This window comes from Drosophila yakuba, chromosome 2L, assembly GCF_016746365.2.
Source record: "Drosophila yakuba strain Tai18E2 chromosome 2L, Prin_Dyak_Tai18E2_2.1, whole genome shotgun sequence".
Taxonomy (NCBI): domain Eukaryota; kingdom Metazoa; phylum Arthropoda; class Insecta; order Diptera; family Drosophilidae; genus Drosophila; species Drosophila yakuba.
Window position 1 is genome coordinate 18550622 of NC_052527.2, and position 14906 is coordinate 18565527.

At 41.9% G+C, this 14906-nt stretch overlaps 3 protein-coding genes across 4 annotated transcripts; 2 read left to right on the forward strand and 1 right to left on the reverse strand.

Moving 5' to 3' along the window:
• Nucleotides 1-4137: 4137 nt before the first annotated feature.
• Nucleotides 4138-6584, forward strand: LOC6528825 (tyrosine-protein phosphatase non-receptor type 23). Its single transcript, XM_002089821.4, has 3 exons — nucleotides 4138-4262; nucleotides 4321-5723; nucleotides 5786-6584. Exons 2-3 carry the CDS (start codon nucleotides 4327-4329, stop codon nucleotides 5817-5819), a joined length of 1431 nt encoding a protein of 476 aa, XP_002089857.1. The 5' UTR covers nucleotides 4138-4262; nucleotides 4321-4326; the 3' UTR covers nucleotides 5820-6584.
• A 1154-nt stretch (nucleotides 6585-7738) lies between these two features.
• LOC6528826 (uncharacterized zinc finger protein CG12744) lies at nucleotides 7739-8567 on the forward strand. The gene is made up of 2 exons (XM_002089822.3): nucleotides 7739-8414; nucleotides 8470-8567. Exons 1-2 carry the CDS (start codon nucleotides 7969-7971, stop codon nucleotides 8504-8506), a joined length of 483 nt encoding a protein of 160 aa, XP_002089858.1. The 5' UTR covers nucleotides 7739-7968; the 3' UTR covers nucleotides 8507-8567.
• A 243-nt stretch (nucleotides 8568-8810) lies between these two features.
• Nucleotides 8811-14853, reverse strand: LOC6528827 (protein transport protein Sec24A). 2 transcript variants are annotated; one of them, XM_015198763.3, is made up of 10 exons: nucleotides 14750-14853; nucleotides 12159-13667; nucleotides 11973-12099; nucleotides 11409-11908; nucleotides 11121-11346; nucleotides 10392-11014; nucleotides 10104-10336; nucleotides 9947-10044; nucleotides 9755-9893; nucleotides 8811-9691 (listed from the first exon to the last, which is right to left on the reverse strand). In XM_015198763.3, exons 2-10 carry the CDS (start codon nucleotides 13641-13643, stop codon nucleotides 9580-9582), a joined length of 3543 nt encoding a protein of 1180 aa, XP_015054249.1. In that variant the 5' UTR covers nucleotides 13644-13667; nucleotides 14750-14853; the 3' UTR covers nucleotides 8811-9579. The 2 variants fall into 2 exon arrangements, with proteins under 2 accessions (XP_015054249.1, XP_002089859.1); XM_002089823.4 differs by having other exon boundaries at nucleotides 14646-14837.
• Nucleotides 14854-14906: the final 53 nt, after the last annotated feature.

Sequence of the window (14906 nt, forward strand, 5' to 3'; positions counted from 1 at the left end):
CTCGAAGATCTGCCAACATTGGATTGGTTATAAGCTCAATCTTTCGCCTGATCATGAAAGCTTAAATAAATTCACAGAGCGACAAATATTTAAAAAAAAAAACGCAATAAAATATGCTATGAAACCAGACGATTATTTAGAATGTTTTTAAGGTATATGTATATATATTGTGAGAAAAGCTGTATATATGTATATTGTGGCGGCTTAATAATAATTTTTATAAGGATAGAAAACCTAGCCTAAACATTTGATTAAAGCTTTATAAAATATTTATAATATTTTTTCATTTAGAAATAAAGAGTCTATACTCAGTCTTTGCATATTTTTTAGCAGAATATCTTGTTATGACCAGGAATTACAAATAAAAACAAGAGAGAACGCTATAGTCGAGTTCCCCGACTATCTGATACCCGTTACTCAGCTAGTGATAGTGCGAAGGAGGTCTTCTACACTGACAGTTTTTGGCGGTTTGGTGGCGTTAGAGTGGGCGTGGCAAAAAGTTTTTTGGCAAATCGATAGAAATTTACAAGACTAATTCAAAAATGAAAAAATATTAAAACATTTTTTAAAAGTGTGGGCGTGGCAGCTTTGGGCGGTTTGTGGGCGTTAGGGTGGGCGTGGCAAAAAGTTTTTTGGCAAATCGATAGAAATTTACAACACCAATACAAAAATGAAAAAATATTACAACATTTTTCAAAAGTGTGGGCGTGGCAGCTTTGGGCGGTTTGTGGGCGTTAGGGTGGGCGTGGAAAAAAGTTTTTTGGCAAATCGATAGAAATTTACAACACCAATACAAAAATGAAAAAATATTACAACATTTTTCAAAAGTGTGGGCGTGGCAGCTTTGTGCGGTTTGTGGGCGTTAGAGTGGGCGTGGCAGCATGATTCGACAAACTTGCGCTGCGTCTATATCCCTGGAGTCTGTATGCCTAATCTCACTTTCTAGCTTTTGTAGTTCCTGAGATCTCGACGTTTATACGGACAGACAGACGGACGGACAGACGGACATGGCCAAATCGACTCGGCTATTGATCCTGATCAAGAATATATTTATATGGTCGGAAACGCTTCCTTCTGCCTGTTACATACTTTTCAACGAATCTAGTATACCCTTTTACTCTACAAGTAACGGGTATAAATATGTACTCCGTTCCCTCTCAATTTAAAATTAAATCAAGTGGTGCACTACCATCTGGATTCCTCAAACTAAATAAAATAACAGACTTGGACTTCAGTGACTGATAGTCACTGCTTATAATTTCGTTATTCTTAGTGAAAGAGAGTCAAAATAATAAGACTTTTCTCATTGAGTTTTTGTAAGAAACTGATTTTATTTAGAAATATATTCGGTTTAAGTAGGTGCCGTGAGAATCGCATCTTAAAGTAAATGGCCTAAATAGTCCCCGCCTTATCGAGGTCTCCCACTAAGGGACTAATTTTAGGAGGCGGGGAACGATCTCAAGTGGCTGACTCATGTGGTGTGGACTTAGATTACATGTTTTTGAGCACTGCACCCATATCGCCTTAGAAAACAAAATTCTAAATATAAATTTAACACTCTCGATTCATTTACAAGATATGAACGGAGCCCAAAATTTTAAGTCTTTAAGTATATTCGTATTCGTCTGAACACTTAGAAAAGGTTAGTTAGTTACTGCCAAGGAAAAATTAATTTGTATTCAAGAACAAACGTTATTTATTCTTTTATAATTGCGGTTTCTAGTGGAACACCCTTCCCACATTGCCACATAAAGTGAAGTGTATGAGGTGCTTAGTTATGAGTTTCTCGAAACTCTCTTAGCCGATGGACTCAAATTGCTGCGAGTTGATATTAAACTATTGTAAAATTACTGGCCGTCCGTCGTTCGAAAGGGCTAAAATGTTCATATTAAACGTGGAGATTCCAGTGTCATCTGTGCTTATCAAATTTTTGCAATGCACGCCCACGATCCACAAAAATTGGCATACCCACAATTATAAATATTGAATATATGTTTTAACATTTTAGTGGACGTAGCATCCCGTAAAAATATAACAAACCCCTATAGAGACATACCATAAAATATGTCTTTTATATATATAATTTCATTCTTACGTGTCTCCATCTCTTTTACACTCCCTTTTAATGATAAACAGGTATATGAAAGTCGAATATATCGATTCTTTATCAACAAGGAAATATCTCAAATAGGTTAAAAATAGAAAATAAATATGCAACACCTAAACAACTGCGGAAAGATCTCTACACCAATTAATATTATATAGTCATTTTTAATAGATTTTAATGACCTCTAATTGACTTCTAGAAATGAATCTAAATAATGTTGATAAGAGGGTTCATATAGGCAACCAAAAATTTTGAATTGTGTACCCTCGCAGAGACCATTATAATAGAATTAAATATTTTAATGGAATTTAAACTTTTTAAAACTAAATCTGCCCCCCTATACGTTAGTTTTAGCCGTTTAAATCGACAAGGACATCTCTAACTTGCTTAGGAGCGTATGCAAATGTTCTTTGCCTCGTACTTTAAGAAACATCGGTTATACTATTATGTAAATAAAGAAATTATGAACATGAAACATGCTTAAATTTAATTATCTATTAATTTTAATGGTAAGTAAGGTTCGGCTTGACGAAGTAAATTTTCCTATTGTCGGGAATTAGGAATGCTTTAATAAATTCAACTGATAAGAAATTTATTTGAAATAAAGTGCTTCGCATTTCATAAGAGTGTGCCTTTTTAAAGGTGAAAAACAAAAAAACACCTAATACTAGACATGAATGTTTTGCAAAAATTCCATTAATACTACAGCGGTAATGCTATAAAAAGTCATGGAGTAGTTTGCACAATCACGCAAACTTAATCAAATTAAGAATTCATGGTGAAATGTGATGGAAATAAATCCAAGCAAAAATTTTTACTTTTTGAAAACTGTACAACAATCTTGATGGTGTAGTCCTGTGTGAAAATTGCTAAAATTTAGTTTATTCCATGCAGAAGGTATTGTCCACCTTACATTAATCGAGTTTCAATAAAAATACAAACAAATTTTGTTTAAAAAAGGTTTCTAGATTTGTAGTTTCAGTCCCCCTTTAAGTTATTTGTTCAGTCTTAAAATTAGTGATTACTTCAAAGTTGTATTCATTTCTTTCAATTCTGTACCATATCTTCTTTAGTTTTTATTATGTAATACAGTAAAAATTACAGATCGTATTGTTCTTTACGCCTGAAAAAGCCCCTCAAAAATATGATAAAAGGTATGAAGCATCTTTGAAGGAGACTTGGTGACTATCTGAGTCGACATATGTAGCCATGTGGTATCAGATCTTTGATATATTAAGCTAGTTGGATCTATTAGCAATTATCCGGCCTAATTAATGAGGCTGTGAAACTCAGGGATTTTGACTCATGATTGTAAATTGTCAATAGTTGGAAGAAATAACATTATAATTAGTTGGTATGAGTAACCAAACGTTTAAATAAACGGGAAGGGTAAAGTACTTTCCGAGCGGACGAACAAATAACAAAACATGTGTATCCTTAGGTACAGTACAGTTTGAGCACGTTCATGCGTGTTTTTATGGACTAAAGCGATCTTCATGTAAGCCAGGTATGAACCCGAGAGACATTAATAAACACGACAAATTATATGTGGTTTTAAAATCAAAATGTTCGATTAAAAATAAAGTCGGACAAGCAATTTTTCAACCTTTGAAGTCCTAAATTATCGAATAAGGAGTAAATTTGTGACGTAAATACATACATACATACATACATACATACATACATATACATACATTCTTATCTCTGGGTGTCCTTTTATACCTGCGTTCCCACAAGGCATGGTAGGCATCACAAAAGGGTACACACTTATGACATTGCTCCTCTATACAACCGAGACATTTTAGCAAATGATAAAGGCTTATCAGTAAACTATTGTAAGCAGTTCAGTTGAAGGGACTGGACTGGAATGATTGGCATAAGATGATGCAAAAATTAAACGCCTTTTTGTTCACCCTTATCTCAAGTAAGTCGTGCTGTATTTCAGCTGTGATTCTTAAACGTACTTCTAAGCAAACGAGCAGCAAAAGGAAGTCGTATAAATAGAATGTGATCGCCTTTTCTTTTTTCAGTCCGCAGCGAGACGTCGAGCTGCGCAGTTGTGTGCTGGGCTTTTGAGCGTTGTATTTACATACATACATACACATATATGCATGTAGATCGAGTCTAACTGTAAAGAAGCATTGCCGTTCCCGTAGTGAGTTTAACTTGAAAGCTACCGTACACACAGTTGTTTATAATTCCACCAATCGAAGAAAGCCATGTCCGCAGATAGTAATAGCGATGTAGAGATCATAGAGACGGAGCACATGAATCATCATCACAACCATCGCAAAACGGAAGCCTTTGGCCATCCCGCCAGGATGTACCCGCAACTTCCGTCCGGCATACCTTCCCCACCTTTTTCACCCACTGATCCCATGGATATGCCGCTGGTCAAGGAGGTTCTGGCTCGCAATGAACATATAAATGTTCCCGAAGGAACCGTGCTCTGTGTTCCGTGTTACCTCTGCAAACAGCCCTTCAATGACATTGAATCCTTCAAGGAGCACCTCACCCAGCATGCAGCGGAAATTCACTCCTGGAATATAGGGCGTGTGCAGGAGCAGGAACCTCCGCAGTTGATGGTACCCTTTGTTGAGCCCATGAATCAGCCGTTCGTGCATCCAAAAGATCAGCTCTTAATCCATTCCATCGATCAAGGGGCCATTGATTGTCATCACCACTATAGTATTCCTATGGAGTTTGGCAGTCAGCCACCCCTGGATCTTTACTCACCGCCTCTCGAACCACTAGGGCAGAATCTGATTCAGCCACCACACATGCACTTAACTGTTCAACACACGGGTTATGAGCCACCATTGCAATTTTCTGGACACCGGCCTATCGAACTGCCCCAGAAAATTTCCATGTCACCGCACTCTCTGGAGTTTCCTGTTCAACCAATGCTCAGCGCCATACCCTGTAAGCAACATACTCCGCTTGAAGTGCAAAAGTCATGTGTGCCAAAAACAATGCCCAGATCTGTGGAGGAACCACCGGTCTTGGTAAATCCCCCATCTCAGGCACAAGATCCGATTCAGGATGCTGGTGCCGGGAAGTCCCGATCGTCGGTGCCGATCATATCCAAACCCCCCAAAGCAAAACCCCCTGCTTTCAATCGCGGTCACTTTGAGTGCGCTTGGTGCGGAAAGCTGTTGAGCACCCGCCAGTCGCTGAGTTACCATGAGAGACACTTCCACGGAGGGAAAGATCCGCTTGCAAATCGGATAGAGAAGGATGTGCCGAAGCAGTACAAGTGCTGCACATGCAAGAAACGTTACAAACGGCGGACCTTCCTCCTGATGCACATGAAAGTCAAACACGGGATGGTTTTCCCGAGCAGGACTACTGCCAATCCCGAATCTCAAATATCTGTAGATTCGCCTGCGTCCCCGGAGACTCCTGTCTCCCCAAAGTCTTCGCCGGACGAGACCCCGAAAAAGGAGATATGGAGCACAAGAATATTCAACGCTGTAGCGGCAGCCAAGTATCAACCGGCCAGCGAGCGGGCGGACAAGTATTTGGTTGCGCCACGTCAGCAAACCGAGCAGTTGGAATCGGGTTTTACGATAACGTCTAAGCGAACGTACCCACTCCGTTCGCCCTTCTTCAATCCGTATGTTCAGATAGTTTTCATCATCATCATACATCCTCTCTGATTTCTCGACTGTTTTTTAGGGATCTATGGCTGGACTGCGATGCATACTTATAGGGAGAACTGGGCTGAATTTTAAGCAACGTGGAGTATCAAATACTATAGGCAATAGCTTATAAGCTAGCCAATGTGGCCCCAAGCGGCTGTGTCAGCCTTGCTGAACGACCGACTGCATTAGTCTTGTTATCTGTAATGGAAAATATTACTTCGTTTAATGGAGCTTCTGAGTATGTACAATGTACGTATAATATAACGGATACATATCGGTATCGCAAGCGATCTATTCTGTGGCCTCAGCACTTTGGATCTCGACATCGAAATCCCAAAGGCATAGCCGTAAACTTTTTGTCATAATAAACAAAATAAAAACGCTGAGCATTGCAATGAATTTCAAGCACTCGAGCGCTTAAATTTTCCCGTTTATGTTGTATGTTTTGTATACAAAATGGAAATAAAGAAACGGATAAGCAAAACCAAAAAAGAGTGATTTTTTACCCTAAGGTTCCTTCAGACCATTCAAAATTGAGGCACTTCGCCGGGGGTGTTCTCAAGTAACACAGAATAATAAAGTGGAAAGTAGACCGCCCGCTATGTTACTGATAGTTCCTTTAAGAGCAAAGACATTTAACATATGTACAAATGAGTTTTCCATCAACTGAACATATAATAATTTTCTCAGAAGGTCAGGCTCCTAGCCTTCAGAAATAAAAAAGAATTGGGATGAATTCACCATTACTTTTCACTATTCCTTGTTTTTTAAATATTTTTTTCGTAATGCTGCATTTATTATCTTTTAATTATCATTAAAGTTCAAAACAGAAATTTTTAATATATTTTGTTAATAATTGTACTTGCAGAACAAAAGACACTTTATTGCTCTTTAAAATATTTTATACAAGTCATAATCCGCTTGCTAAGCTTTTTTATGTTTTGAAAATTAAATAACATATTATTCAAATTCAATTTTTTAAAAACCTAAAATAATAATATATAATAATAGTAATAAGAGAACATAATGCCTTAGCAAGCTTTTTATTTTCCGTTTCTACGCTGAGCAATACAATGCAAACGTTATCAGAAAACTGAGCTTAGGACCTACAAAAATTTCGTTTGGTACTTGCTTGCTAGCTTTTATGTTCGTCTGGTGCTAAGTTTATATCAGTATCCCGAATTAATTAAAAAATTAGTCAGGCATACATACATCTTTCCACTCTACCGCTGTGAAATCATATATGTGAAATCCTATGTGCATATGTATATACATACATATGCAGTTTAAAAACGAGCAAATGAAAAAACAAAATTTTAAAATGTATTTATTTTTTAATTGCTTTCTCTATATACATTGACACCTTTATATCTGCGTATATTTGCTGAAAAATTCAGTATTTTATTAAAAAAAAAAAAGAAACATATTTTAAGAGGAATTCACTTTGCTAGCGTAGAACTACAAAATTACATATGTATGTTTATATGCATGATATATACATACATATAAAATACCTAAAAAAAATTTGTTCTCTCTTCGTTCTCCTTTTCAGCACTGGAAGGCGGTTTCAATTGATATCTAATATGATCGCATAGTTTTGGTTGTAAGCCTATGTAAATTTTGTTTCGCTAGAAAGTATCCTAGTTCAAGCATAAGTGGATACTATATTAATGTATGTTTAGAAAGGAAAGAAAGAACAGATTTAATATCGAAAAAACGGTGATTGTTGTATTAAATCGAGCCCTTTTTCGAGAACTTGTCGAGCCAGCGCTGAGCATTATCTGCCGTACTTCTCACATCGCACAATAGTTAATTTATGTTATAGCTGAAAAAGGCTAAACGCGATACACCGATCTGACACTCCGCTCTTTGGCGTTTTAGTTACAATTCTCTCATTTTCTTGCTCTCTCTCGATTTTCTCGCTCTCTCTCTGGATTTTCTCTATTGATAATGAAAATAAGTGTGAAAAGAATGAAAAGAACATTTGATTTCTTTCAGTCGTAGGAAAGGCTTGTTTGAGTGAGCATAGAATAGAGTGGAGATTTCGTAAAGACGTGTAAATAACGGAATTAGGAAGAATATCAGAATGCGAGTAGTAACGTCACAGTTCACAACTTGATAAATTGAAAATATATTATAGTGTTTCATTTCACTTACGACGATATGGTCATACGTTTATATAAAATTAAACAAGGAGCACTGTGAAATAAATACATAATGGAAACGGCGTTGCCTGAGGTGCAACTTTCCTGTCTGTTGTGCGAGCAGACTTTTGATGCCATTGAGAAGTTGGACGAACACCTGCCCATCCACTTTCCGCAGCCGGAGAACACTGGCCAAACATGCGATCTATGCGGGCGCGCGATGCGATCCTCGCTGGAGTTGCACCAGCACTACAAAAGATTTCATGAAGCCCATGTGGGCAACACAGAGGGACACATACAATGCCAGCTCTGCGACAAGGTGTTCCTTCTCCAGGACTATCTGAAGGTACACGTAAAGATTGAGCACGCGACTGATGGCTACCAACCAGATGAGAAGTCTTTAGATTGGCAGCACCACACTCCCAAAAATCTCGACATAACAAATGATGATAAGCTGGATCCCATATTGGTTCCTCCACCGAAAAAGAAGTATCCACCACGCTCCCCCTTCTTTAATCCGTAAGTCCAGATTTTCAAATATTATTTGTCCATTATTAAAGTTGATATGTTGCAGGAATCTCTGGCTAGGTCCTGACAACTCCTTTATGTAAAGGGTTTTCTTAAGTGTTAAAATAATATTACTTGAAAAGAGCTGTGAATGCTGCTTACTGATTTTTTGAGTTTTATTTGCCATCATTCAGCCATTGTTGGTCTTCACCAAAATTATATTGGGTTCGGTGACAAAACAACAGGTGTGCTAGCAAATATGAAAATAAAACCAGTCGCCTTATGATTTAATTAAAATTTATTTCGCTTTATATGTTGATGTACTCGTATGTGTATAAAGTATGGTACAGTATTTGTATATGGGTTTTCGATTATTTAGCCCACTCAAAGAACGACAACTGCGCCACCTGAGTTACAGGGCTGGGGTCTCTTTATTGATACAGTATAATATTCCTTCTAAGCTTAAGACATTCACTGCCTAGCAGTCCAATGAATGCAATACACAATACCAAATCTATTTCCTTACATTCGTTTGAAATAAGTTCGCTAACTACAGTGCAACAAAGCGCCTTTCCTTACACTTATAAATAAATATAGGTTTCTCTGGATTGCGGAAAATAAATACTACTGAAAACAGCAAACAAATGGGGTAAGCGATAACAATTTGTGGGGCTGAGAGTTTGCAGAATGTTTGAAGCAGTTGGAACGAACAAAAATCGCGCTAAAGCATAATGTACAACAGTTTCGTTGGTTTACTGCATAAAGTTTCTATAATAAATAACAGCAATCCTCTTCCTTGGGTGCTCTACTGACTGGTTAGCTGAACTTTTGACTAATGTTTGCCCTAATCGAACTGGCAACGATATCTTAATCTGTTGTGACAAGTTGGTTCTCTCGCATTTACTATGATATTTAATTGATTTAATTTTATTTTTAGTGCAACAAATCAACAAATAAATAAATACATGCACTTTAAAAATATCTAAGCCGAGAGAGTGGGTAGGGGATGGGTTAAGGTGAATCAAGTGTATGTCTGTCCCGTACTGGTCTCCATTGTTTCGCGCCAGATTCACCTGCATTCGCTTCGTGCCTCTAGTCACCAGAGTCTGAGTTTTTAGGTTCTAAGAAACTCGTATTTTTGTTGCATACAATAGTGGTAGGATATTCTGCTTATGTACTATTTAACCTGAGCCCGAATGTGTTGCAAAAATTCATAGTATGACAAACTAGATTCACTGCGATCGTCGGTTAATCTCTCGATGAACTGGCCCTTGGCCGTGCTCGTGTCCCTTTAATTTAAGTTAAAATGATTAGCGAGGTATTAACACCTTTTTGATAATGGTCCAACTTACCTAATTATCTGCACCAGCGCCGAGTAAGGCTTATCGTAGTTGAGTCGCAATATAAAGCGCTTCAGCACATCGTTCTCGTTGCTCACAACATTTGGCAATCCGTAAATGTAGTCACCTAGCTCTGCAGTGGAGCTGATTCCTGAAATTAGAAACAGGTAAGTAACACAAATTGCTTGGATTTAAAGATCATACCCAGCACAGCTTCCAAAACATCAGGCGGCACATTTAGGCCGACATAGATCATTATCAGCGTGCCGCAATCCATCAGGAATATTGACCGCGAATCCAAGCTATAGAAGTAAATCCATTGTTGTTAACGAAAGTCAAAAATCATATAAACGTTACTCACTGTTCCGCGGACAATTGTAGACGCGGCAGCTCCGGCAACGGTTCGTCCTCGTCCTCGTCGTCTTCCTGGTTCGAACTAATGTTCGAGTTTCGGGCGTGGTAAATCAACGCATCGATCTTGTACAGCTCTGGGTACACGTACTTCATTAGCTGGTCCAGCGGTAGCGTCTTCATGCAATCCATAGCGTAGACCCGATCATCCAGTCGTGTGCTAGTTCCCACACGGAAAGCGGGCTAGTAGACAAACGAGTTTAGCTGTGCTAACTAAGGTAATTTTTAAAAAACTTACGTGCTTAAGCAGGGCCAATATGTAGAGCGGGAGCAACGCCAGGCTGCGCGGTGCTATCAGCTGGCCTGACTGTCCCGATGGCAGATTTTGTGCTATCTTGAAGGCATTGTACACGTCGATCGTAGCATTAATGAATGCGTCGCGGGCGTCCGACAAGTTGGAAGCGACCGACCGGTCAACGGCCATTTTCGACAACAGTCCGATGATAGCTTCCGTGTCTGCTGAGTGCATTACCTCTGGAAGCGAAGCGGTCACCGGCAAGCAAACGGTGTGCACCCGGATTCGACGCTCTCCTTCGCTGTTCGTATAGAGCAGCGCAGCTTGGAAGCAAATCGTTTTCGCGTCCGTGAGGCTCTCGTCGTAGGAGATCTGCATGCCATATCCCGCATCCGGATTCACGTTTGGAAGCGAGAGCAGGTCCGTGGAGCGCACAAAGAAGTTTCCGTGGAATGTATGCACCTGCAGGCCGCGAGTGCAGCGGATTCGCATTACAGCCTCAAATCCGATTTTCCTGGTAAGATAGCGCTTGAAGCACGCCCGGAACGATTCTACCATATGTGGCTTGGTCTTCTGGTAGAGCGGGAAGTGGTGGACACAGCCGCCGCTGTGTTTGCTAATGCCAGCTATTGGGAAAATTTTAATAAAATAAGTTTACGGAGCTCTATTAAGATAACTCAAAGAAATTAAGCAAAACGGATGTTTGATTTTACATTATTAGGAGTCACTTACAGATGGTTGCCATGTCGCTGTACTGCTGGTTCATCAGGAAGAGGTCACAGGCTATCTGATAGCCGGAGCATTCCAGGGCGAAGCGCTTGTAAAAGTCGGTTGCCGGATTAAGGTGGGCCACGTCCTTTGCCGAACGGTTGTTGGGATCTTCACGCGGCTCCAAGGCTCCGGGTCCCTTGTTGGGAAGGCACGATTGAAAGACGGTTATCCGTCCGCCTGATGCTTGCTGTAAGCAGAACCATTCACAATGATTAAGACTTCTCTTTTGTTTTGAGCAACTGAACTAACCATTAGCTTGAAAGCCACCTGCAGAGCGGCACCCAAGGCGGAACCTGGATCGTGGGTGTGGGCAAATCGCTTCGGCAGCTGCTTTAACAGATCACGCACCAGCTCCTTGCACTCTTTCAGGTTTACAAGCAAACTGTCAGGTCGTGGCAGGAAGGGGTCGTCGATGTCCAGCAGCGTCATTTCATGCGGCTGGTTGAGCCCCTCGGCCATGCTGTAGAAGTGCACGAAGCTGTCGTAGCAGATGAATCCCACCTGAGTTCTTGCGTCCCCGGGCATCTCGTCTAGGTGCCGGTTGAGCACGGCGCAAGCGGCCTCCAGATAGCCACTCTGCTGCGCGATTATTGAGACATCAAAAAGAAACAGGTACATGGCCGGCTGAGGCGGTCGCAACATGTACTCCGAAGGAGCAATAAACTCTATGGTGCTAGAGCGTACCTCGGGCCTTCGGGTTACGTCGCCATATGTCTTAGTGGCCGGATCGAATTGAAAGTCATCGGGCACTGCATTTGAAAAATAACTTTTGATTACTAAATCCATGTTATGCGGGGAATTCTTTTCAATTACATTCGTTGACCCGATAGCACAGATTGCACTTCCACATCTTGCTGTCCACGAAGTAAACGAAGGGATTAATGTATGTGCGGCAAAGCCGGCAACGCACAATGTTGATGCACTGAATTACAGGGAGGCTCTGTGGGAAGATTGCCAAGTAAATCTTTCAGATCAAATTATGTTCAATAAAATTCTTACATTCACATCGCGGAAGGGATGTATCACAATGCCCAGAGGCAGGCGCGACTTCTGCAGCAGAGAGTTGCTCTCGGGGATCTTGGTCAGCGTACAACGCATAATGCTTGGGCTACAGTTTATGGACTCGTGGAACTGGTTGTGCAGTACCACTTTTGGCGGAGGCAACGTTGCCGGCGATAAGATATGCCGGTTCTGCATCAGGTCGATTGTATCCTGTCCCCACAGTCTGCTAAATCCCTGCTGAGCCACATTTAGTGGAGCAGTGTTTCCATATGGCCCCCCAGGACCGGTCTGGGGTGGTTGCTGAGGTTGTTGTCCGTAAACCTGAGGAGGCGCCTGTGCCTGATACTGCAGCGGAGCTCCAGTGGGTTGGGCTCCGAACATTCCCGGCGGCGGTGCCTGCACTGCAGACTGAGGAGGTAGTGGTTGCTGCTGTGGTGCTGGTAGATAAGCCTGGGAGTATGGATACGACTGTAAAGGCTGCTGGGCTGGAGGCAGCAAGGGTTGGGCTCCCGGCGCCGCTGCATTTGCTAAGCTCGGTGGCCATACCGCTCCTACTCTTGGTGGCGGCGGTGCTTGCTGCAGATTGTTGTTTTGCTGGCTCTGCTGCTCGGGGTTAGTCGGAGGGGGTACTCCGTATTGTATTCGTTGGGCCGCTGGTGTTGGCGTTGGTCTACCGGGAACCGATGCACTTCCGAACATTTTGGCCGGATTGGGAACCAAATTGGGAGGTTTTTGTCCACTAAACGGCGTCGCCATAGAATTGGGAACTACTGGTGCTGCACCTCCGCCGGCTGCCAATAAACTGTTGGCGTCGTTAAACTGCGGTGGACCCGCTTGGGCCGAGGCCACTCCCCTACCATCCTTCTGTGTTAGAGGTTGGTACTGTTGCTGGGGCTGTGGCACAACGCTGGTACCTCCATTTGCTCGAGTGGTGTTCAAGTTGAGATTTCCCAGATTGCTCGTCAAGTTGGCCAGAGATTGGTTCACCGGTTGGGGCGAAGGACGCAATCCCGACGCCAGGGGCGGATTGTTCAGCGCTGCGGCGATTGGTCCTTGAGCGTATTGAGGGGCAGCTCCCACTGGCCTTGGGGAGGCAGTGCGCGAGGAATTCGCACTGGACGCCCCATTGCTGCCGTTAGTAAGGGGTGGACCGTTAACGGTGGGCGGACGCAGATGGGGCGGCAAAGTGCTGGGCGGCAGTTGCTGCAGAGGTGTAGCTGCTCCAGACGTGGGCGGCAAGAACTGGTTCGCAATACCACTGTTGAACTGCTGCGGCGGTGGCAGATTACCTGGCGCTCCTCCTCCCGGAAAAGCTGCTGCAGGAGGTGGTTGCTGGAACTGTTGTGGCTGCTTCTGTGGTATATAAGGTGGAGAACCTGGCTGCTGCTCGACGCTTCCTTGCACACCATTCACTGGATTATTTCCGTTCAGAGGCATGGGAACGTGGGCGGGAGGCACGAAGTTCGGATTGTAGGTCGACATGCTGCTAATTCATAGGTTTGTGGTCTGAAAGATGAAGAATTACATTTTGTTTAGTTGCTATCTTATCACTGGCAAAGATTACGTTTCTGCCGAACATGCCGACAGTTAACTAGGAATTATCTTATCGTTCAATGACAAAATACGCGTAACTTGAGCAATGTGCGGTTGATAAAAGTTGTAAAGATCTCAAATGGGATGCTTTTCCAGCTGACAGACAATGTAGAAATTGCAGTAATAGCTGATCAAATGGAATGTGAAATTCTGCTTTAATGGGGCTTTATTATTAACTTTTGAACTAGTCTGGCTGCGTAGGTAAATGTCTTGAGCCAGTGTTTACAGAACTGTGTCTACGTCAACAGCGAGTCGGAAATAGTGTGATAATTGTATCATATTTGGCTGTTTAAACAGCTTCGACAGCAGATCGCTATGGGTTATATGTGATGTACAGCGTATGAGTGTACGTGTTCCAAGTACTTGACCTCGCCATCCACGATCGCAGAAGGTGAGTCGGTGTGGTTGGTGACCCAGATGCACTGGAAGCCAGCAGGAAGAGAAAGGATTCGTCTTCAAAACAAAGCGAATTTTTGATGACGTGCCTATTGGCGAACACAACCCGCCACGCCCACCACCTCAACACCCACTTAAACTAATTGGGGCAATCAAGGCATATCGAATGGGGTGTCCATAACATGGTTACCAATCACTTATCACTTTTTCGAGCTTCAGTTTTCAGTGACATGTAGTTTCTCGACCAGCACTTGCACTTTGTAGTTGCCTCTTCTTCTTGCGCCCTTTTATTGGCGATTTTGCTGCGGACTTTAAATTGGCTTTTCTCGACGGAAAAGCCTTTTTAGCTGTAGAGACCACTGGCTGGACACTTTCAAAAAAATCTTTTTGAATCCTGGGATGATTTTTCCTCCGCGAAGGAAAATTAAACGATTTTCGCACTACCCTACGCTCTCTCCACTTACAAACTTCCTTCTGCACTAGGTTCTTTCTTACACAATTTCTGGCGCTTCTCGCGTGCTCCGGATGGATGCGAACAGGTCCTAGATTGGCAGGCGTATTCTTTGGACTTGGCGTCGTACACTGCTATGCACAATTACCTTAAATGCAAACTTTTTGCATTTTCCGGAGAACAAAAAATTTTGAGGCCACGTCAATAGTGTGACCGTACGTTTTAAAAAAGAGATGACACTGCTCTAGGTCGCCTATCAACGAGCACAACAAAAGTTTCGATTGCAAATAAAAGGATATCGATTC

What these genes read in the sequence shown, in the direction of transcription:
- LOC6528825 (XM_002089821.4), top strand. Translation starts at nt 4,327, where the DNA reads ATGTCCGCAGATAGTAATAGCGATGTAGAGATCATAGAGACGGAGCAC. An exon ending in CGTTCGCCCTTCTTCAATCC is followed by an intron (nt 5,724 to 5,785) that starts GTATGTTCAGAT and finishes ACTGTTTTTTAG; the next exon opens with GGATCTATGGCTGGACTGCG.
- LOC6528827 (XM_015198763.3), bottom strand. Translation starts at nt 13,643, where the DNA reads ATGTCGACCTACAATCCGAACTTCGTGCCTCCCGCCCACGTTCCCATG. An exon ending in GTGCTATCGGGTCAACGAAT is followed by an intron (nt 11,909 to 11,972) that starts GTAATTGAAAAG and finishes TTTCAAATGCAG; the next exon opens with TGCCCGATGACTTTCAATTC. An exon ending in GCGCTGGTGCAGATAATTAG is followed by an intron (nt 9,692 to 9,754) that starts GTAAGTTGGACC and finishes CTTAAATTAAAG; the next exon opens with GGACACGAGCACGGCCAAGG.
- LOC6528826 (XM_002089822.3), top strand. Translation starts at nt 7,969, where the DNA reads ATGGAAACGGCGTTGCCTGAGGTGCAACTTTCCTGTCTGTTGTGCGAG. An exon ending in CGCTCCCCCTTCTTTAATCC is followed by an intron (nt 8,415 to 8,469) that starts GTAAGTCCAGAT and finishes GATATGTTGCAG; the next exon opens with GAATCTCTGGCTAGGTCCTG.